The sequence below is a fragment of the Asparagus officinalis genome, unplaced genomic scaffold (genome assembly GCF_001876935.1).
Source record: "Asparagus officinalis unplaced genomic scaffold, Aspof.V1 AsparagusV1_Un296, whole genome shotgun sequence".
NCBI lineage: Eukaryota > Viridiplantae > Streptophyta > Magnoliopsida > Asparagales > Asparagaceae > Asparagus > Asparagus officinalis.
The window spans coordinates 1-24,181 of NW_017972561.1; the positions used below are offsets into that span (position 1 = coordinate 1).

The 24,181-nt window shown below is 39.1% G+C and overlaps 1 protein-coding gene across 1 annotated transcript; it reads left to right on the top strand.

Moving 5' to 3' along the window:
- The first annotated feature begins 6 nt into the window (after positions 1-6).
- Positions 7-1,990, top strand: LOC109827567 (putative pentatricopeptide repeat-containing protein At1g17630). Its single transcript, XM_020394569.1, has one exon. The coding sequence runs from the start codon at positions 241-243 to the stop codon at positions 1,960-1,962; it is 1,722 nt and encodes a 573-aa protein (XP_020250158.1). The 5' UTR covers positions 7-240; the 3' UTR covers positions 1,963-1,990.
- The last annotated feature ends 22,191 nt before the right edge of the window (positions 1,991-24,181 follow it).

Below are 24,181 nucleotides of genomic sequence, written 5' to 3' on the forward strand. Positions count from 1 at the left end.
ACCGCCCCTCTCCAAGCCAAGCAGATCCACGCCCACCTCCTCCTCCTCTCCTCCCCTCCCTCGCCCTTCCTCCTCTCTCTCCTCATCTCTCTCTACTCCAACCTCAACCTCCTCTCCCACGCCCAATCCCTCTTCAACTCCACTCCCACCTCGGCCCGATCATCTCTCTTATACAACTCCATCCTCCGTGCAAACCTCGCACACTGCCGACATTCGAGAGTCATCTCCCTCTATCTCTCAATGTCCTCGAGCCTTCCCGATAGCTTCACATTCCCTCTCGTAATCAAGGCTTGTTCTCAAATTAACGACCCCAAACTCTTCAGATTGATTCACACCCACGTTTTAGTCATGGGTTTTGGAGCTCATCTCCACGTTGCTAACGAATTGGTGGCAATGTACTCTAACTTGGGCCTCATGGAGATTGCACGCAAGGTGTTTGATGGAATGCCTGATAGAAATGTGGTTTCTTGGAATTTGTTGGTTTCTGGGTTTTCGTCGAGTTTTGATCCGGAGTCGGCAATGAGGGTGTTCCGGCTGATGCAGGTGGTGGGCCCAGCTCCGAATTTGGTGACGTGGACGTCACTGATGTCAGCGCATGCTCGATGTAAATTGCACGGGGAAGTGGTGGAGATTTTTGACGAGATGAGGTGTAGCGGAGTTAGAGGCTCTGCGGAGGCTGTGGCTGTTGTTCTATCTATATGCGCATATTTAGAGCGCGATGCATTAAAAATTGGAAAGAAGATGCATAGTTATGTACAAAGAATCGGTTTTGAGAATTACCCATTTGTTCGAAATTCGCTTGTTTGCATGTACGGCAAGCTTGGATTTCACGAAGAGGCCGAGATCGTATTCTCGGAGACCGAAGAGAAGAGTTTAGTTAGCTGGAATGCTCTGATTTCGAGCTATGCGGCTTCTGGTCTCTGTAACAAGGCCTGCGAGGTCTTTTACCGTCTTAGTGAATCCAATACAGCCGCCCCCAATGTCGTGAGCTGGAGTGCAGTAATAAAAGGGTTTGCATCTGCTGGAATGGCGGAATCCTCGCTCAGCATGTTCCAGCAAATGCAGCAGGCTGGCATCAGACCTAATCCAGTCACGATCGCCACCATTCTGTCATCGTGTGCCGAGATATCGGCGCTGGACTTGGGTAAAGAGATCCATTGTCACATGATAAGAATCAGTATGAACAAAAACATTCTGGTCGACAATGCACTACTCAATATGTACACTAAGAGCGGGAACCTGAGAAATGGCATGTTGATCTTAGAGAGAATAAAGGAGAAAGATCTGATCTCATGGAACACGATGATCACCGGCTTTGGCATGCACGGATTCTGTGACGAAGCCCTCGCAACCTTCGAGGACATGATAAAAAACAATGTAAACCCTGACGGGATCACATTTATCTCTCTTTTGTCTGGGTGTAGCCACGCTGGTAACGTCGCAGAGGGCCGTCGGTTACTCCATCGAATGATCCACGAGTTCAATATCCCACCGGCAATGGAGCATTACTCGTGCCTCGTGGACCTCCTCGGCCGAGCAGGGCTCCTCATCGATGCGTACGAGCTCGTTCAAGAAATGCCTTTTCCGCCCAATGCCAGCGTTATCGGTGCGTTGTTGAACTCTTGTAGGATACATGGTAAAATTATGAATGTTGAGGATTGTGCCACGAGGATTTTGGAGATTGACGGCGAGGGTAGCGGGAACTATATGTTGTTGTCGAATATTTATGCTGCGAGTGGGAGATGGGGGGAGTCGGCGAGGGTGAGGGCGATGACGAAGGAGAGAGGGGTGAAGAAGAAGGCCGGGGAGAGCTGGGTCAAGGTGGGGAAGAAGGCGGTGGTTTTCTCGTCGGATAGCTCACCGTCGGTTGAGGCGGAGGTTGTTTATGGGGTGGTTGAGGTGTTGTGTCAACATATGGAGAGTCAGAATGTTGTGAGCGGAGATTGGATTGTGTTAATGTGAAAAAGATAAAAGAGTATTTATTTTGTCATGACACATAGCTGAAATAGTCAAGAAACTTATTTTCTCAGGGAAACCTGAAAATTTTTCAAAGCAACACTAATTTTAGTTTGCTATTGTCTACATTAAATTTTAGGAGGAATCATGCATAAGAGTGCTTCTTACGATGTGCTACAAGTGTATAAACCATCACAAAAATCCAGTAACTATTGGTTACGGAACCCAAATCTATCTATGACTCGAGCTAATGGTGGAAATTTCATGGCCAAGTATAGTCCCACTTTTTTTAAAGCTAGTATGGTTGTACTTACTTTGCTTGCACGTGTGCTACAACTCCAAGAGGCTGTTTGGCTGGGGCTGTTATCACTAGGTTGTTACTGTAATAACTTTTATGCTTTTATCCTGTTTGGTTGTGCAAAGGGAAGACTGATGTGGCCTAAATAAAACCTGGCTAGCAGCATATATACAACCCCCTCCATCTGTTGTGCGCGGCGGCCAAACCGATGGGATGCCGGAACAAATACTAATGTCGAGAGAGAAAGAAAAAACAATTTAAAATAACGACACAAATACAAACAAACGAATTTTACGTGGTTCGGCAAGTTGCCTACGTCCACGGGGCAAGAATGGGATGAGTTTTCACTAATAGAGAAGAATAATACAAATAGAGATTACAAATCCACAAACTAATCTCTCACACAAAGCTCTCAATCTCTCAAACAAAACCCTAACCAATAGCTCAGGAAAAAAACTCTCTTTTTTGTGCTCAAAACAAACCCTTTTTACACTCCCCAAGAAACCCTTAAACGTGTTTCAATATTTATATCAAAGCACAAACCAAATCAAAACAAGAAACTAAAATTTAGGCCTGACCGGACTGGCGGTCGACCGCCCAAAGCTCGCGGTCGACTGCGACTAACGACAGAACCGAGAAAACAATTATAAGGTTTGGCAGTCGACCGTGGCGGGCGACCGCCTCTAGATTCTCAGAATCGATTACAGATTTTGGCGGTCGACTGCACCAAGTTCAGAATCAATCCCTGAGCTGTGCACGTTTCTGGTCGACCGACCTAGCCTCGCGGTCAACCGGGACGGTCGACCGAACGTCACCAAAATAGTTCCATGCTTCCAAAATTCCTGTTCTTCTCCAATTTCTTCGCCAATTTTATAATTCTCCACCTCGACGAAGTTTTTTCAAAACTGAGCCAACACCAACCTAACCAAATGTCCCACTTGTTACGTCCAGTACGAAGTGAAACAAATTCACGATAACGAACTCAATCCACAACAAGTCAAGACCCAAACGAGAATGCGAATAAACTCCAAATATCGGTATCAACTCACCAAACTGGCTGCATCATAAAATGATTGCCTACGTATTTTCTTACCCAAGGAATCAAGCCTCACGTAGTTCACCAAATAGCCTCCAAAGGCCCTCAATCAACAAGAAGAGTTTTCAACTCTTCTCTAACATCACCAACAAATCTGCAACTGATAACTCTCCCAATGTCCCCAAAATGTAACGAACCAAACATCTCCACGAACCAAACACGTCCACTTGAGATGAACCAACGGCTACAGCCAAATATGAACTGTGTCCATCAGCTGCACTCGAATCAACTAACTCATCATCTGTATCCAAATCAACATGATCCCCAATCTGTGTCACCTCAGCTGAAATCGCAAACGATATAGAATGATCTGGAGAACATGGAGTAATCTCCACCCAATGTGGATTATCATCACTCTCCACCCGCTATGATATCCCAATGATCTGATCAATACTCTCCACCTGCCGAGAATCAAATGTGACATACCTGCTCAGAACAATATCAGAGTCTAATACCTGATAACCAAACATGACTCTGAGTCCTAAATGTGCACTCGGATTAAATCTCACATCTTGGATGTGATAATATGTTAGGCGACCAAATATCCGAAGTAATCCAAAATCTAAAGCGGCTCAACTAGATCCAAAAACTCCAAACGCAGCAGTCAGCAACCTATGAATAAGATGGCTCCAATATGTCGAAGCTTCAACACCAAAACTCCTCTATAAACCAATGCTCGATATCAAACATCGATTCTCCTCCAGCAAGGAACAACTCATCAAATCTGCCACCTCATCTTGTCGCCCCAATGTTTCCTCTCTAATGAAGTGTCTCAAACTGCTGAGCTCAGCACAAATGCAGAAAAGAACCCCTACCAAAATCAGAACGACGCATTACCTTTTTGCTAATACACTTCTTCCACCAATTGTTGACTACTAGGACTTCACACCAACGGGACTTAGTTACAACCCACACATATCTAAAACAATCACCAACACAGGAAACCAAATACCTATTACCTCCCAATGATGCCTCCTTGGAAGGCTCCCAAATGCCTGAATGAACACCACCTAGAAGACACTTCGCTCAGTGAATAAAAGTGCCAAATTCCACCTCGGTCTTCTTGCTCATACCAATATGCTCATAGGACTTCAATCTGCAGGTCAAAGCACTCCTCAACAATCCATGCACGACATCAACAATCAAATATCCCAGCATCAATAAACGCCACAGTCTAGCCAAATCCAAAGAAGTCGTCAGCTCTCCACCAATCACCGTGCTCCTAATCAAATAGTACAAATTCTTCTTTTTGACGTCCTTCATCACAATCATGGACCCAAATATGACCTTCAAAGATGCATCCTCTAAGGTCACCCGATAACATGCTACCTCAAAAACTCTAAGTAAAATGATATTCTTCTTCAACTACGGAACGAACCTCACTTCATCCAACTCCCGAATCATCCCGTCACACATCCTAATACGAACGGTACCGATACCACCAGTAGGACATTCATGATCATTACCCATGAGCACGACATCCCCTCTTTCCAACTCCTCAAAGCTGGAGAACCAATCCCTCCTAGGGCAAATGTGGTAAGAAGCACCCGAATCCAACATCCACTCTGTAGAGTCGGTAACACAAACTGACGGTAGTGCATTGCACGAATAACCTGAAGAATATGAATCTGAATTGTCTCCACTAGCCTTGGTAACATTCACCTCTGAAACTTGAATAGCTTTTTCCTTTTTCTTTCTGGCTCGATCTGTCAACTTTGGGCATTTGGCTTTCCAATGTCCATCTTTTTTACAAAAGGCACACCGATTCTTACCAACTGCAGGGTGTGCTCCTCTAGACTATGATCTCCTACTATGGTTTGGACTCTTCTCTCTTGTGACTAATGTCCCCGCTACTGTATCAATTGAAGTCTCTTTATCCTTCTTTCGAAGCTGATAATTCACAAGTGCAGCGATGACCTCACTATACGAAAGAGATGTCTTGTCATTAATAAGAGTAAGAACGAATGTCTCATATTCCTCGTTGGGTAAGGAACTCAATAATAATAACGTCTTATCCTCATCTTCAATCATAACATCTACATTCGCCAAATTCGCAAGAAGCTTTGTGTAGTTATTCATGTGATCACCAATGGAGGTTCTCTTCTTCAATTGGAAGCGATAAAGTCTCCTCTTCAAATGCAAGCAGTTTTTCACACTCTTTGTCAAATACTTACCCTCTAGGATCTCCTAAATCTTTATTAGCCTAAGTCTCATTGATCACATCATATTTCAAATCTTGTGTTAAACAAGATCTAATCACACCACACGCCGTTTGATTCATCTTCTTCCAAACCTTCTCCTCAATGTCGCTCGGTTTCCCGTCCAACTCCAAAGTGTCTTCTAAATCTTACGCATTGAGCGCATCCAAGACATCACATCTCCAAAGACCAAAATTGTTAGTGCCATTAAACTTCTCCACGTCTATCTTCATAGATTGAATATTTAAACTTTGAATGATCTTCATATCAGAAGTACCCTCCACAACTCCTCCTTTCTCGGCCATCTTCCTCAAAGCACCACCAAACCAATGCGGAACAAACGAATAATAGATCCAAACTAAAAAAGAGAGATTTTTATACCTCCAAGTGAAATCCTAATAATAGCCTCCGAAAGATCTCACCTCCACACGACGGAAGACAAGATCCATAATAGTAAAAATCCCACCTTTATCATCAACTGAAGTCATAGATGTGCTTCCAAAGCGATCTACTCCTCCACCTAGCTCAAGCATAACCAAAACTCTGATACCAATTGTTGTGCGTGGCAGCCAAACCGATGGGGTGCCGAGAACAAATACCAATACCGAGAAAGAAAGAAAAAACAATCCAAAATAACAGCAAAAACACAAACAAACGAATTTTACGTGGTTCGGCAAGTTGCCTATGTCCATGGGGTAAGAAGGGGATGAGTTTTTACTAATAGAGAAGAAGAGTACAAATAGAGATTACAAATCCACAAACTAATCTCTCACACAAAGCTCTCAATCTCTCAAACAAAACCCTAACCAATAGCTAAAAAATTTCTCTTTTCTGTGCTCAAAACAAACACTTTCCACTGCCCAAGGAACCCTAAAACGTGTTTTAATATTTATATCAAAACACAAACTAAATCAGAACAGGAAACAAAATTTTGGGTCTGACCTGACTGGTGGTCGACCGCCCAAAGCTCGCGGTCGACCACGACTAACGACTGAACCCAGAAAACAATTATAATATTTGGTGGTCGACCGTGACGGTCGACCGCTATCAACTCCAGAGCCTCAGAATCGATTACAGGTTTTGGCGATCGACCGCGGTGGTCGACCGCACCAAGTCCAGAATCAATCCCAGAGCTGTGCACGTTTTTGGTCGACCGACCTTGCCTCGCGGTCGACCGAACGTCACCAAAACAGTTCCATGCTTCCAAAATTCCTGTTCTTTTATAATTTCTTCGCCAATTCTACATCATCTGCTTCTGCTTTGGCTTGATGTATGTTTGTTGTTAGGTCCAGCTAGACGATACCACCATATGTTTTACCGAAAAAAAGATCCAAATAGCCCCCAAGGAAAATATTGTTAGGATATTTTCTTATGTGAGATGGGCCAGCACAGGTAGGTCTGTCCATCCGGCTCGGCTCGGGCCAGGCAAAACCGGAGCCTGGACCCGAGCTCGGTTGCCCCGGGCCTGGGCTTGAGCGGGCCGGGCTCCAGGTCGGCCAGGATTTTTTTACTTTTTTTATTTTTTTTAAAACTCTTTAAATTTTGAAATATACATAAAAATTATAGAAGATGCTAATAAAAACAATAATATTATTAATAACTTGAAATGACATAAATTAAAAATATAAAAATATATAAAAATAAAAGATGATAAAAATAACTTCTTTATTAATAATTAATAAATTCTTTATAAGTATAAATTTATTTCAGAATTCGTCGCATCATAATAAATGAGTACATCCCAACTAGGTTGACACCTACTCACCTATATCATTATCATTTGTAATTATTTTCAAAATAATTCATTACAAATTTAAAGCTAAAAAATAAAAATTATAATTTGATGAATATTGTTTAATCTTTATATCTATCTGCTAGTCCTAACTTTTTAAATTTATCTTCAATTCCAGCCATCCGATCGATATCTTGCGTTCGCTTCTCGTACCTCTACCAATCTTGTAAGCACATCACCGCTTGTACAATATTCGGAAGCATGTCATGTGGTCATCGATCAAATGTCTTGCTATGCTGAAGGCGGATTCTGAAGCTACCCTCAAAATCTACACTGTTAGTAAGTCACAAACCATAGTGGAAAGTATAAGATATGAAATTAATCCATATACTCTCCACCATTGTAAAATATCTAAAGTATTTCCTTGACATTTAACTAAAAAAACAGATAAATATTCATCTATTTCAGAAACCTCTAATGATGATCCAAGTCCAGATCCACCAGTTAGCTCAGCTACCATTGCATGCCTATCAAAACTTACACTTTTACCTCGGCTTGAGCTCGAAGGCGTCGAAGCTGTAGACTATTGTGTAGCTACACCATGTCTAGCTGCATGCTCATCATATAAGGTTTAAAAATAATTTCTAATAGCTAAATAATGAGAAGTAACAGTAAGAATGGATCCATCATCTAAGTCTATAATCTGTCCACCATACAATGATTGTAACAAACTTCGAAGGCCAATATCCTTCAAACATGGATCAATAAGAACCCCCAAACCAAAAATATGAGGAATAGACCTAAAATAGGCCAATATCCTTCAAACATGGATCAATAAGAACCCCCAAACCAAAAATATGAGGAATAGACCTAAAATATTTATTAAATTTACTCTCTATTTGAAAAATTATAGCTCTAAAAGTATCATTCGTATGATATTTGGGAAATTTTTTTGAATATTTAAATTTTGTAAAGCATCTAAAGTAGTAGTTGGATAATAACAGCCAAATAATAACATTGTAGTATCATAAGAAACTTATAACATCTTATTTAAATTATATATAATTGTCCATTCATTTTCAGTTATTCCACAAGTACTACCAGAGCTAGAGCTAGAAGCATAATAATTTATAAAATCATTTATAATTTTTTTTATATTCTATTGTCACACTTAACATTGTATAGGTGGAATTCCACCTATAGTCAACATCTTTTGGAATTAGTCTGTGCTTATAATTTTTTTTTATAAAATTATTTCCATCTTTTAAGTCTTTGTTCAGAAGCATTATGCATATAAGCAACTGTATTTCCATCTTTTAAGTCTTTGTTCAGAAGCATTATGCATATAAGCAACTGTTCTAACCTTTTCTATCATTGGTTTAATTTCAGTAAATACACTTTGAAGCATTATGCATATAAGCAACTGTTCTAACCTTTTCTATCATTGGTTTAATTTCAGTAAATACACTTTGAACAATTAAATTTAAAACATGACAAATATATCTAATATAAAAAAGATCATAACATGATAATGACAAAGTTGTTTTCATAAAATCAACAGCTACATTATTATTACTTGTATTATCTAGTGAAAGAGAATATATTATTTGATCAATTTCTAGTTTTATAAGTTCCTCAATTATTAAATTTGTAACATTAATACCAGTATATGACTCTTCAATTGTAATAAAAGAAATAACTTTTTTAAATATTTACCAATTTTCATCAGCCTAGTGTGCTGTGATACATAAATAACCAGTTTGTGCTCTAGATATCCAAATATCAAAAGTTAAAGAAAATCTACAGTTTAAATTTTTAAAATAAGAAATAATTTTTCCTTATTCCTCCTGATAATGTTTTAAAATATCACGTTGACAGGTTTGATAAGAAAATTTTGTAAATGAGGGATAAAATCTATCTCTAAACATATCTTTAAATTCATCATCTTCTACTAATTTAAAAGAAAGATTTTTAAGAATGATAAACCTGATGACATATTTCTTGGCTCGGGCAGCATCAAAATTCCAACTAGCGAGACTACCAGAAGAGGAGGACTGGGAAATCATAGATTGTCGGATATCACCTTGAGAATTCTGGCCTTTATTGTGTTTTTCTATATGACGTTTGGGGTGGTTGATGCCGCTCTTATGATGAGCTTGGAAAGTCTTGCCGCATAACGTACATTTAGCCTTCTAGGTGAGGATCCTACCGTGTTCATCCTTGGTGACGTATATCTTCTCGAAAAAATTCCACACATCGGATCTCGGTCTTTTAGGAGATCTTGGTGTAGAATAGTCATCACCGGATTCAGTATTAACACCGGTAGGATCAGTAAGAGTAGCTGTTGTAGGAGGACTCACTTCAAGATCGGTAGGATATAGGTTTTTCTCTTTATAATCAGATTCGGAAGCTATTTGATGGAAGGATTAGAAAGTATAAGAGATTATTAAAGAGTATAATATTGTATAAAAGAGTATTAGAGAGAAGTAGATGAGTTTTGGTGTGAGGAGAAGAAGTAAAAATGTAAAACGCCGAAATTTGCTATAATGAATATATGTGAATTATTAATAATAAATAAAAATGTAAAACCCCGAAATTTGCTATAATGAATATATGTGAATTATTAATAATAAATAATTCTATTATGATAAATAATCATATATATACGTATATATATATATATCAGATGAATGTAATTATTTGTGTTTGAGAACCCATCAAGTGTTTCTATGTGAGAGAAATCGAGTGATATGACCAGCATATTATATGCCTAGCAGCAGTCATTTTTCTACTGCGTGGTCGACCGTAGCGGTCGACCGTGGCGGTTGACCGCGTCGGTCGACCGCACAGCGGTCAGAGAGTTTTCTCAGATTTGGGTTTAATCGGGTTTCGGGTTGGGTTGTGGGTTTGGTATATAGGCTAATGTACCCGAGAGAGCCCCTCTTAGATCTGAAATCAGAAACCCTAGCCCCCTCTTCCCCCTCAAACCCTAGATTTTCATTTTTGGTGTTTTTGGAGGAGTTGCAAAGGGTTTTCAGCGGGATTTGTCCCTCAAACCCTAGATTTTCATTTTTGGTGTTTTTGGAGGAGTTGCAAAGGGTTTTCAGCGGGATTTGTCAGATTTCAGCGAAGGGGATCAACCTCATGCAGATCTAGGAGCTTGTTTCTCACCGGAGGCGAGTAGCATCTCGCCCAACCTCTCCTTGCTTTGTTTTCATGACAAAATTTGAGTTTTATTTGGTTTTATTGGGCCAAATTCGTATTTTATGAATAGCTAATAGATCATCATGGTATACAATATGAGATATAGGTATTTCAGATTTTGAAAGCTCACCAAAGGATTTTTATCAACGAGATCCAGATTTAAGAACGTTTTAGTATAAGTATCTCGCATGCATTTATGGATAGACTCCAGCTCATGGCTCAGCCTCTAGACACCCCTTTATCAGTTTCCACCCCTTTATCTCGCATTCTTTTATCTCGCTGGCAGAATATGTCTGTCCACTGCGTGGTCGACCGGGTCGGTCGACCGTGATGTCTTGGCGGTCAACCGCACGCCGCAGCGGTCGACCATGAAATTTTCTGCTGCATAGTGAGGTTCTGCTCCGTGCGCGGTCGACCGGTGCGGTCGACCGCCGCACAGTTTTGTGCACTGTTGATATCTGGTGCATGTTTCATGTGTTCGAGGGATTTGCTTCGACTATCTATTACGAGTTTTCAGTTTTGCCATAATCCTATGCACGATAGATGACCTAAGGGCAACAAATTTTAGAATGTTACGCCGAGACGCGTGTGAAACTTGTATAAGTATATCTTTTCACATATCTCATTGATATTGCCAATTTGATCCTTGTGTTGGGCAAACTATACAATTTCAGTCCTCGTGTTGGACTATAATCCATTAAAGTCCTCGTGTTGGACTATAATCCATTTCAGTCCTCGTGTTGGACATTTTTTTTTCCTTTTGACCATGTGTCGGTTTCTTTTTGCTAAGCTATGGGTATGACACTTATTTGAATCAGGACATGACACTTATGTAAATTTTTGACATCTGACACTTATTTGGTTATGACAGGATACAATATTTTATGCTCTGAGATGAGTTGTATTTCTTTTATTTTGTTCCTATACTAGAACTCGGGTTTAGTGTTTAGATATTTACAATTTGAGATACAAGGTATATACATGAGGGTTTCCTTGTTTGGATTATTTCGCTCGATGTACCTATGCTCGTGTTGTAAATCTCTAAATACTAAAATCCTCTTTGTCAGGATCTATGATTTTTAGAATTTTTATGTAATAACTGTATTTTCTTATACAACGAGCCATGTTCCCTTGGGGTTGGTTGTGATGTTATTCGCTAGCGCTTTGACGCTCATTATCCCTCCCCCTTTCAGGTAACAAGCCAGGAGCCCGGAGAATCGCAGGTTGATGGCGATGTATTTTAGCTTCAGCTGTCTAGTTAGTTATATGTTTTCTTTTGGAGTTCCACAGTAGAGTTTTGTTTAGACATTTGAGAGTCTTGTTCTAGAAGTTGTAATGGCTGTGTGCCTTATTTCCTTCTTGTCAGATATTTGTATTTGAGACTTGTTGAGTATTCCAGTTTATCTACTCAAACTTTGACTATATATTTCTGTATGTTGGATGATGAGACATTAATTTGATTATTATCATTTCATCAGTCTTCCTTGTATTATCTTCTACTTGCTTTTGTACCTGCACCTGTTGTTGACTCTACTAGATAAATGTTAATTGTGATGGTGAAACATGTTATTGCACGGTGTGGTGCAAGGCAGGTTTTACATTCTTAGTTTTACCTTGGACTGCAGCCTTGTGTGAACCCAGGGGCGTCACAGTAGGTATCAGAGCTCTAGTTCCAGTATCCTTAGGATCATCATGTGTCGAGTCGTGGAGCTAGGTTAGAGTTTCTTAGGATTCATGTATAGAGTCCGCTAAGGATTTCCTAGTATGAGTGAGGACGATATATGTGTATATCTCAAAATTTTGAGAAATTTTTTTTTATGACAACTAATTCTTTTTGCTTAAAGTATATACGTGAATACTATTAGATGTGAAAATCTTATTGTAATGTACTATGTATGAATAGAATATACGTCTACTTTGACTCATGAACTTTATTTTTCTGATGATCAGAGGGATGGCAGGACGTGGGAGACCCCGCACTCGAAGGGCCACTCAGACAGAGCCCCAGCAAACCCTACCTGAGCCGCAGCAGGCTCCACCCGAACAGGAGCAGGCACCACCAGAACCGCAGCAGGCTCCTCAGTACTTGGTGGATATTATGACTCTTCTCATTGCCAGGATGACGGCCATTGAGGAGTTGGTGACGACTCATATAGCACCACGGACACCACCACCACCGGTAGCTCAGCAGCAGGGGATACCCACCGACCCTGTCAGAGAGAGATCCCCAGAGATCGCGCTTACAACCATTCCTCTAGCAGTCCCAGATAGAGCCACTGAGCAGGAGGCTTGGCTCCGTATGGTGGAGAGATACCAAAAGATAAGGGCACCAGAGTTCCAGGGGTTACCAGATCCTCTTGCAGCCCATAAGTGGAAGGAGGATGTGAGCAATATTCTCGATATACTCGGTGTAGATTCAGTACAGAAGCAGAGGCTGGCATCCTACAGCCTGAAGGGAGATGTCAGGAGATGGTACCGACTTCAGTTTACTCCGGAGCAGAGGATGACCCTCACATGGGAAGATTTCATATACTTCTTTGATGGGCAGTACATTTCTTCTGCAGCACGGACTGGGAAGGAGCTTGAGTTGTCCCGGTTGACGCAGGGGGACATGTCAGTGGCGGATTTCGAGAGCCGGTTCATGGAGTTGCTACATTTCACGGGCATGTGGCAGACGGGAGAGTGTCAGGCTCAGATGTTCTTAGCAGGGCTTCACCCTAATCTCCGACGGTACCTCATGTTGAGGAGGTTTTATTCAGTTAGGGAGGTAGCTGAGGCTGCCACTTCTCAGGAGATTGAGACTACTATGTTCCAGAAGGATAAGGAGGGGAAGGCCAAGACAGAACAGAGTGGGAATAAGAGCAAGAACAAGAGACCCTTTTCTGGACAACAGTAGCAGCATCAGGGCCCTTATAAAAGGGGACCCCAACAGGATCAGAGAGCGCATCAGCAGTGCAAGTTCCAGGGATCTTGTTTTAATTGTCACAAGGTCGGGCATAAGGTATCAGAGTGTCGTAGCGCACCAGCAGGAGCCTAGTAGGGCAAGGATCCGAACCAACAGCAGCAGCAGCGCCAGCAGGGCAGAGGTCAGGGCCAGCAGAACAGGTTTGAGGCACCGCCAGCAGCTCAGAGGACTGAGGGACAGATTCGAGCAGTTCAGGAGGTTCCTCAGGGGCAGATTGTCCCATATTCTCCATCTCCAGTAGCAGAGCAGCCTTCAAGCACATGCATGGTATATGCAGTAGTTCCCCGTGATCATGGAGCCAGCGGAGCCGTAGTGGAAAATTCCTTTCCTGCCCGTATTCTTTTCGATTCGGGAGCTTCGCATTCTTTCATCTCGCATGCATTTATGACTAGACTCCAGCTCGTAGCTCAGCCCCTAGACATCCCTTTATCAGTATCCACCCCTTTAGGTGAGGTATCGCTTCTGGAGAGCGTTTGTAGGAGGTGTACCATCAGTTTGGACGAGTCAGAGTTCATAGTTGATTTGATAGTGTTTCATATGTCCGAGTTCGATGTCATCCTTGGTATGGATTGGTTGTCTTCCTACCATATTAGTATTGAGTGTTTTGCAAAGACAGTCAAGTTGCGAGCGTCCGACGGGTCCGAGATGATTGTAGCCACCTCTCAGGGCAACCGATTTGCGGAGTCATTTCTGGTGTACAATGAGGAGGTGATGCGACGGGATCAGGGTGCTGAGTTATTAGAGACTAGATTTGTCTCGGAGTATCAGGATGTCTTTTAGGACATACCTGGATTGCCTCCAGTGAGAGAGGTAGAGTTCTGTATTGAGTTGCAGCCAGGCACAGCCCCGATATCCCACGCACCCTATCGCATGGCACCAGCTAAGATGAGGGAGCTTCAGACCTAGTTGGACGAGTTGCTAGATCAGGGTTTTATTCGCCAGAGTCATTCTCCGTGGGGCGCACCGGTCCTCTTCGTGAAGAAGAAGGATGGTAGTATGAGATTATGCATAGATTATAGAGAGTTGAACAAGGTCACTATTCGAAATAGGTACCCACTAGAGAGTTGAACAAGGTCACTATTCGAAATAGGTACCCACTACCTAGGATTGATGACTTGTTTGACCAGTTACAGGGAGCGCAGTATTTCTTGAAGATTGATCTTCGTTTTGGCTATCATCAGCTGTGAGTTCGGGAGATGGATATTCTCAAGACCGCCTTTCTTACTCGATATGGTTCTTTCGAGTTCTTGGTCATGCCATTTGGGTTGACCAATGCACCCGCGGTATTCATGGACTTGATGAACCGGGTTTTCCATCCCTTCTTGGATCAGTTCGTGATCGTTTTCATCGATGATATTCTCATTTACTCGAGATTGGAGGCGGATCACGAGGAGCATCTACGGATAGCGTTGAGGACTCTGCAGGAGCATTAGTTGTATGCTAAGTTCAGCAAGTGTGAGTTTTGGCTTTCAGAAGTCAGATTTCTTGGCCATGTCATCAGTAGGGAGGGTATAGCAGTGGATCCAGCTAAGGTCGCAGCAGTTCTTGATTGGGAGCCACCAAAGACGGTGACAGAGATTCGCAGCTTTTTGGGCTTAGTGGGCTATTACAGGAAGTTCATTCAGGACTTCTCGAAGATTTCGACACCGATTACACGCCTTACGAAGAAGGTTGTATAGTTCATATGGAGCATGGAGTGCCAGAAGGCCTTTGATATTTTGAAGGCTAAGTTGACTACAACGCCGGTTCTGACTATTCCGAGCAGTGACAGGACATTCGTTGTGTATACAGATGCATCATTGGCAGGCTTAGGAGGCGTATTGATGCAGACTCAGAGGGTAGTAGCCTATATCTCAAGGCAGTTGAGGGTACATGAACAGAACTATCCCACTCATGACTTGGAGTTAGCAGCGGTGGTATTTGCACTAAAGTCATGGAGGCACTACGACTTGGAGTTAGCAGCGGTGGTATTTGCACTAAAGTCATGGAGGCACTACTTATATGGAGTACAGTTTAAATTATTTACAGACCACCAGAGTCTGAAGTACCTCTTTTCCCAGAAGGAACTCAATCAGAGACAGAGGAGATGGGTTGAGTTTATTAAGGACTACGAGTTCGCGATCTAGTATCATCCGGGGAAGGCGAACGTCGTAGCAGATGCTTTAAGCAGGAAGCGTCGACATCGGATTTCGGCTTTGAGGTGTTCACTACATCGGGATCTTATCACTCTTAGTCAGTTTGATTTTAGACCCAAGATTGGAGGAACCAGTGCATTCTTGGGAGCTATGTCAGTGCAGCCATCTTGGAGTGACAGAGTTGTCAGAGCTCAGTTGGGAGACTCTTGGGTTCAAATCCGAAAGGAGGAGATTTCCAAAGAGCCTAAGACTGATTGGACCATTGGAGCTGATGAAGGTCTATGGATGAATGGTAGATTAGTTGTGCCAGCCAGTGCAGAGCTGAAGAGAGAGTTATTTGATGAGGCACACCGTACTCGGTACACAGTGCATCCAGGTACCACCAAGATGTACAAGGACTTGAAGAGACATTTCTGGTGGATCGGTATGCATAGAGAGGTTGCAGACTATGTGGCTAGATATTTTACCTGTCAGCAGGTGAAGGCAGAGCATCAGAGACCGGCAGGGACACTTCAGCCTTTACCCATTCCAGAGTGGAAGTGGGCAGACATTTCCATGGATTTTATTGTGGGGTTGCCGAAGTCGAAGAAGGGGAATGATTCAGTTTGGGTGATTGTGGACCGGTTGATGAAGTCGACACATTTCATTCCATTGAGGACTACTTATACCGCCGAGGCCTATGCGAGGATATTTATCAGGGAGATAGTTCGACTTCATGGAGTTCCAGACACAATTGTATCGGATCGAGGTTCGGTGTTCACTTCACACTTTTGGAAGAGTTTTCAGGACTCTTTTGGCAGCAGTCAATCATTCAGCAGTGCTTTCCACCCTCAGACGGATGGTCAGACAGAGAGAGTAAATCAGGTGTTGGAAGACATGTCGCGAGCTTGTGTCATTGATTTTCAGGGCAGTTGGGAGGATCATATTCCACTGGTCGATTTCGCTTATAACAATAGTTATCAAGCGACGATCGGTATGGCTCCATATGAGGCATTATACGGGAGACCCTGTAGATCGCCAATATGTTGGGCAGAGCCAGAGGACAGCTTGATGCTTGGGCCAGAGCTAGTGAGGCAGACTACCGAGAAGGTAGCATTGATCAGGGAGCGGATTCTAGCAGCTCAAAGTCGACAGAAGAGTTATGCAGATAAGAGGCGAAGACCCTTGGAGTTTCAAGTGGGAGATTCAGTCATGCTGAAGGTATCTTCTATGAAAGGCGTACAGCGATTTGGGCGACGGGGGAAGCTTGCGCCGAGATATATTGGACCATTTCAGATTTTAGAGCGCATTGGAGCTGTGTCATATAGACTAGATCTTCCAGGATCGATGTCTAGTATACACAACATGTTTCATGTTTCTATGCTCAAGAAACACTTGCATGATGAGGAGCAGCAGCGAGTATTGGATGCACCAGAGATTGAGCTTCAGGAGGATTTGACTACTATTGAGATTCCGGTTTGTATACTTGCCAGAGAGGACAAGAGACTCAGGAATAAGGTGATTCCCTTAGTGAAAGTTCAGTGGAACCGAGGAGGCGTTGAGGAGATTTCTTGGGAGCGCGAAGAGGACATGCGTCGCGACTACCCACACTTGGTTGAGCAGGTAAATTAATTCTTATTATGTTATATATCTTACTTTACGTTTATACCTTTGGTTATGTTTACATTTAACGCTAGAATGAAGATATTTTCACTCAATTTTTAATCTTTTGGAACACATGGTATATGTATGGGGGGTTCCTTGTATGGATTTTTCGCCCGATGTACTAGTTCCACTAGATTAGGATTTGAGCGAGAATATTACCATTTTAGATCGTTAAGTATAAATATCTCCATATGTTATCTAGTAGTTCATATTTCGAGATTCATATAATTTCTGAATTTTGAGGATGAAATTCTTTTAAAAGGGGGGGAAGAATGTAAAACCCCGAAATTTGCTATAATGAATATATGTGAATTATTAATAATAAATAATTATCTTATGATAAATAATCATATATATACGTATATATATCAGATGAATATAATTATCTGTGTTTGAGAACCCATCAAGTGTTTCTTTGTGAGAGAAATCGAGTGATATGACCAGCATATTATATGCCTAGCAGCAGGCAATTTTCTATTGCGCGGTCGACCATAGCGGTCGACCGTGGCGGTCGACCGCGTCGGTCGACCGCACAGCGGTCAGAGAGTTTTCTCAGGTTTGGGTTTAATCGGGTTTCGGGTCGGGTTGTGAGTTTGGTATATAGGCTAATGTACCCGAGAGAGCCCCTCTTAGATCTGAAATCAGAAACCCTAGCCCCCTCTTCCCCCTCAAACCCTAGATTTTCATTTTTGGTGTTTTTGGAGGAGTTGCAAAGGGTTTTCAGCGGGATTTGTCGGATTTCAGTGAAGGGGATCAACCTCCTGCAGATCTAGGAGCTTGTTTCTCACCGGAGGCGAGTAGCATCTTGCCTAACCTCTCCTTGCTTTGTTTTCATGACAAAATTTGAGTTTTATTTGGTTTTATTGGGCCAAATTCGTATTTTATGAATAGCTAATAGATCATCATGGTATACAGTATGAGATATAGGTATTTCAGATTTTGAAAGCTCACCAAAGGATTTTTATCAACGAGATCCAGATTTAAGAACGTTTTAGTATAAGTAAAAAAAAACCTGTTTTTACTGCTCTACACCTATGTTTTTGCTTAAATCATGTATATATATATATATATGGGATTTTGGTGATAAATTTTAAAGATTTAAATTCGTCGTTTGCTGTTGTATGACACTTTGAAAATGTTAAGCTTCGTTATTACAAGAATGTTTTCAGGTTTTGAAGCTGACAGAAACCCAGATCTGGGCTTCTGTCTGCCTCGCGGTCGACCGCTGGGCGCGCAGAAGGGCAGAATACGTCTGCCCACTGCGTGGTCGACCGGTTCGGTCGACCGCGATGTCTTGGCGGTCGACCGCACGCCGCGGCGCACGATAGATGACCTTAGGGTACAAATTAGGGATTTACATACTGATTTGAGTGTGGGTTGATATAAGTAGATTTCACTATATATCTCAGTGACATTTTCACCTTTTTACAGTCCTCGTGTTGGACTATAATCCATAGAAGTCCTCGTGTTGGACTATAATCCATTTCAGTCCTCGTGTTGGACATTTTTTTTCCTTTTGACCATGTGTCGGTTTCTTTTTGCTAAGCTATGGGTATGACACTTATTTGAATCAGGACATGACACTTATGTAAATTTTTGACATCTGACACTTATTTGGTTATGACAGGATACAATATTTTATGCTCTGAGATGAGTTGTATTTCTTTTATTTTGTTCCTATACTAGAACTCGGGTTTAGTGTTTAGAGATTTACAATTTGAGATACAAGGTATATACATGAGGGTTTTCTTGTATGGATTATTTCGCTCGATGTACCTATGCTCGTGTTGTAAATCTCTAAATACTAAAATCCTCTTTGTCAGGATCTATGATTTTTAGAATTTTTATGTAATAACTGTATTTTCTTATACAACGAGCCATGTTCCCTTGGGGTTGGTTGTGATGTTATTCGCTAGCGCTTTGACGCTCGTTGTCCCTCCCCCTTTCAGGTAACAAGCCAGGAGCCCGGAGAGTCGCAGGTTGATGGCGATGCATTTTAGCTTCAGCTGTCTAGTTAGTTATATGTTTTCTTTTGGAGTTCCACAGTAGACTTTTGTTTAGACATTTGAGAGTCTTGTTCTAGAAGTTGTAAAGGTTGTGTGCCTTATTTCCTTCTTGTCAGATATTTGTATTTGAGACTTGTTGAGTATTCCAGTTTATCTACTGTGACTTTTACTATATATTTCTGTATGTTGGATGATGAGACATTAATTTGATTATTATCATTTCATCAGTCTTCCTTTTATTATCTTCTACTTGCTTTTGTACCTGCACCTGTTGTTGACTATACTAGATAGATGTTAAATTGTGATGGTGAAACATGTTATTGCACGGTGTGGTGCAAGGCAGGTTTGACATTCTTGGTTTCACCTTGGACTGCAGCCTTGTGTGAACCAGGGACGTCACCAAAAAACCCCCCTTTATTTTATAGAGGCGGCCTCCTAGGCAAATGACAAAAACCCTCACAATATGACCATTTTTAGGACAAAACAAACAAAAATCAAATTTGACCGTTGTGGCCGGGCCGGGCCCGAGCCCGACACCGATGAGCCGGCCTGTACCGAGCCAGGAACCGGCCTGGCCCAGGTTTCCGACCTAACCCCGGGCCAACCAGTTCGTCCGGCAAGCCGGGCCCGGGCCGACGGGTTTTTTTGGACAGGCCTAAGCAAAGGTCATTGTGAATTTATATTTAAAGTTTCTATTTCACCTAGACTATCAAAAATGAAGAAAAGCGGAAAGTTTGCAGTGAAAACACTTTACATAGTCTTGATTATACAATTGAAGTAACCAAGTATCATCATGATATTTAGCCAGCTTTATTTCTATTATGGAGATCGACTCAATATAAAGTTCGCTGGAAACTCCATTGAGAACTTCAACCGAGAACTTCAACCGCAACCGTTAGTTTTTTTAGCAGCCAATATGAAGATGAAATTATTGAAGGGCCAGAACTAAAGTAGTCAGAATTGAAGGGCTTTACATATTAATTTGTTGAAAATAAAAAAAATTATTTTTAGCATTTGAAATTAACTCCCTTAACGTTGAGTTTTGATCACTTGTAGTGATTTGTTTTTTGTTTCTAAGGATTAAACTATTTATCTTACTTTACACAAAAATCAATATGATAATATTAACATTATATTTACTGTTAAATGTTAGTAATTATATTAATATTTATTACAATATTAGAACACCGAGAGGAGACTTTAACTCGGGGAGAGAGGAGAAGACATCAAGTTGTTCTTGTATAATCAGAGGAGGACTAAAGCACACGTAGGCATCTTAATCCCTATTTTTTTTTTGTTGAGGAATAAAGGGAAATATAGGTAGTCATGCGTAGTGGTCGAGAATTATACCACTGAACAGCTTGATCCAGCATGTGTTATTTTGTACCGTGATGTTTTCTCTATACATTTGAAACAAACAAAACATTATGTTAACTACGCTAAACTGTAACATGTTGATGTTCAGTTTTTACTTAAGACTAGTTAGATTGCACGTGCAATGCACGTGGTCGAATATCATGATTATTTAAATTAATAAAAATAGAATAAAAATAAAAGAGAAAATAAAGTTTTTTGCGGGATTAATTATCAACACAATAATCTCTCTTTCAAATAATCCTTCAACCCAGACTGTCGCCACGTGATCTACTATTTGGAAGTTATAAACACATTGATCTAGTACAATATCTTTATTTATTAGAATCTTGAAGTCTTTAAAAGATGTGTGATCATTCAATTCGCAAAGGAATTTTTCATATGAATTTATTTGCAATATGTCCATTAAATCTTTAGTTCTCATTTGACTCATATTCATATTAACTTTTAGTTGTGGTTTTACTCATATTTACGTTATCTAATATTCTCATTCAATTTTATAGCTCATTCTCCGTACAGTAGAAGTAAAACTAAAAGTATGAATAATTATTTTCTTGTAAAATTAGAGCAGAGAGATTATGATATATTTTGCTATGTACTTTAAATATAAAAAATGTCTTTGATATAATGTCCCTATCAAATCTTACCCCAAACAATATGAATGGAGAATGCTATTATAACTTACTTACCTGGAGTAATTATAGTGTATATAGGACATATATAGTAGTCTCATGTATTTTCTGGTTCTGACTATAAAATACGCAAGAGTGGTAGTCCCGTGTATTTTCCGTCTTTAATTACTTTTGTGATTAATGTTCTCTAATTACACGGGACTATTAGTCTCGTGTATTTTAAAGATGATTTTTATACAAAATTGACCTCTTTGTTGCCAGTCTTGATGGTGTGGCAAAAAATAGGTTAATTTTATTAATTATTATGTAAAATAGACGATTTTGCTAATATTTTTAAAAAGTGATCTTTTTAAAAATTTTCCTAAAATAAACTGTTAATTCAAAATATGAAATGGGCGGAAGACCTAAACGGTCTGGTGATTAATTGACCCATAAATAGGAAAAAAATAACAATTAAAATAAAATAATATTTAAATTGAATCTAACAAGACACTCCACAGAATGAAGCATGAAATATATCCAAGAAATTATTAAAGGAGAATTAAAGAAACTAATTAAAAAAATATGAGATCGAGAGATAGAGGGAGAGAATACCTCACCGACATAAATTCTATTTCTCTTCGAGCATGACGTAAAAATTGGTGGATAATAAGCGAGGAGAAAAGTGAACAGAATAGGTGACAAAATGGGTGTGCTTATATAAATAGGTTATCAAGATATTCGTCTTGAAATCTTAAATACATACATGTTAGTCTCTAACATCTTTGTAATTTCTCAGTACAATGATATTACTATTTAGTATTAAATCGATTTTATTATATAAGATTATATACCCTTTTTAATAAATTATAAAGCATATATGGAAACCTCGATGCTTATAGCCAGTAGTTGGGCTCCACAAAATAGGTTAACTTTACATTATAGTTTGCTATTGATAATACTATTATAGCAATGCCATTACTTTTCCTCTTTATCTTATTATTCACATTTATCTGATGTAAGTCATCTTTTGCTAGTCACTCGATTGACTCAATTTTATTTTTATAATATCAGAGGTTGGAATATTCTTTTTTATTTAAAAAGTGTATACATGAATTTCTTAAAAATATATATATACACATAGTAACAATAGTATATATTTCAGTTCAACTCAAACATTGGCTTGAAGCCATTTAGAATGAGGTTCTGTCTATGCTAGAATAGTGACATAGTGATTACATAATCCAAAAGTCAAAGAAGAAATTTCTACAAAGAAAAAATAATATAATATGTCAAATTAATAACTAATTAATAAAATATACATGGATAGTGCAAAAAGCTATAGAAAGTAAGGTATATATCTTCATAAAAATTTCACAGTGAGTGACCAACTACAATTATTCTAATTTAAGCATAGATAATTATTTTTTAGTTCCTAATTTGATAAACGAAACTATAAAATAAATCTCAAGCAAAAATAGGAATTGAAATTGTATTATCTTGTGGGTAAATAAATAAATACAATTTAAAAGTAATAATTTAAACTATTAAGTGCCAAATATTAGTTCATACGAGAAAGTAAAGTAATTTATGGTCTATATATCAATCGATTAAACGTATTAAAATTATAATGACCACAACTAAAATTATATGGTGGGATCACATTAAAAATAATTTATAAAAAATAGTAGATTAAAGTCAAAAACCTTTTAACCACTATATAGATTGTTTGAAATTTTTTACATGTGTAAACTATACTGTCTAGTAATAGTGATGTGCATACTTAACTATAGCCTAATACATCTTAAGAACAACTTACTCTTCAATATCATCATTAATTGATGTATCTATGTATTACACTAAAAACACAATAAAAATTTAAAAAACTATAAAATAAATACCCTTAAAAGTTTTTAAAATTGTAAAAAAACACCCTAAACTTTTATAATTTACAAATATACTAAACTATTAAAAATTATATTAAAATCAAGGAACTATAATAAATCATTGAAAAATTTTAAACTTTAGAGGGGTAATTTGCAATGTACTAAACTTTAAGTTTGTTTTTTTTTTGTAAATTTCAAATCTAATAAATTTTAAAGTAGTTATGTTCTTTTTAAAAAAGTTATGGGTAATATTGACTATGAAAAGTTTTTCCTAAACCTATACTTTTAAAGGGAGTATGATATTTTTTGTAAATTTTTTATTTTTTAGGGGTTGCTAGTAATTTTGTATATTCATTTTAGTGTCTATAGGTTATAAATTCTAATGGTGTTTTTTGTAAATTATGAATATTAGGGTTTTTTTGTATTTTTTAAACTTATAGGTCTTTTCTATAGATTGTAAATTATTTATAGATTATTTATAATTCCTATATTTTTAATTTACTAATGAGTTTGAAATTCTCAGAGTGTGTTTGTGAAATTTGAATTTTAAGTATTTGTTTATAGTTTTTAAACTTTAAGGGTGTTTTTTTATAAATTATAAATTATATAGGGGATATTTGTAACTCATATATTTCCAATGTACTGTTAGGTTGGAAATTATCAAGATTTTTATAAATTTTACGATCTTGAGGGTTTTATCTTTCAATTTGTAAAATGTTTATACTGTTTATTACAAATTCCATAAATATTTGGGGATTGTTTGTGTTATTTGTAGGTTTTTTGTGTGTTTATAGGTTTAAAATTTTTAAGGTATTTTTTACAAATTTTTGTTTTTATATTTTTTAAAACTTACAAGATACTTCTCCAATGTCAAAAACTTTCATTTTTAGTTAGCATATATTTTTCAGACTTCTCACTGAATTAAAATAAGTAAAATTTATAATTTTTAAATAAAATTTTGAATTTATAGGGGGTATTTTTGCAATTTAAAAACTTAGAGGGTATTTTTTAAAAGGTTCAAAAACTTTTAGGCGTTAACTAACATATTTTTTAAATTTTTATGCAAACTAAAATAA

Bases quoted from the DNA above. Each gene is read 5' to 3' on its own strand.
- LOC109827567 (XM_020394569.1), top strand. From the start codon at position 241: ATGTCCTCGAGCCTTCCCGATAGCTTCACATTCCCTCTCGTAATCAAG.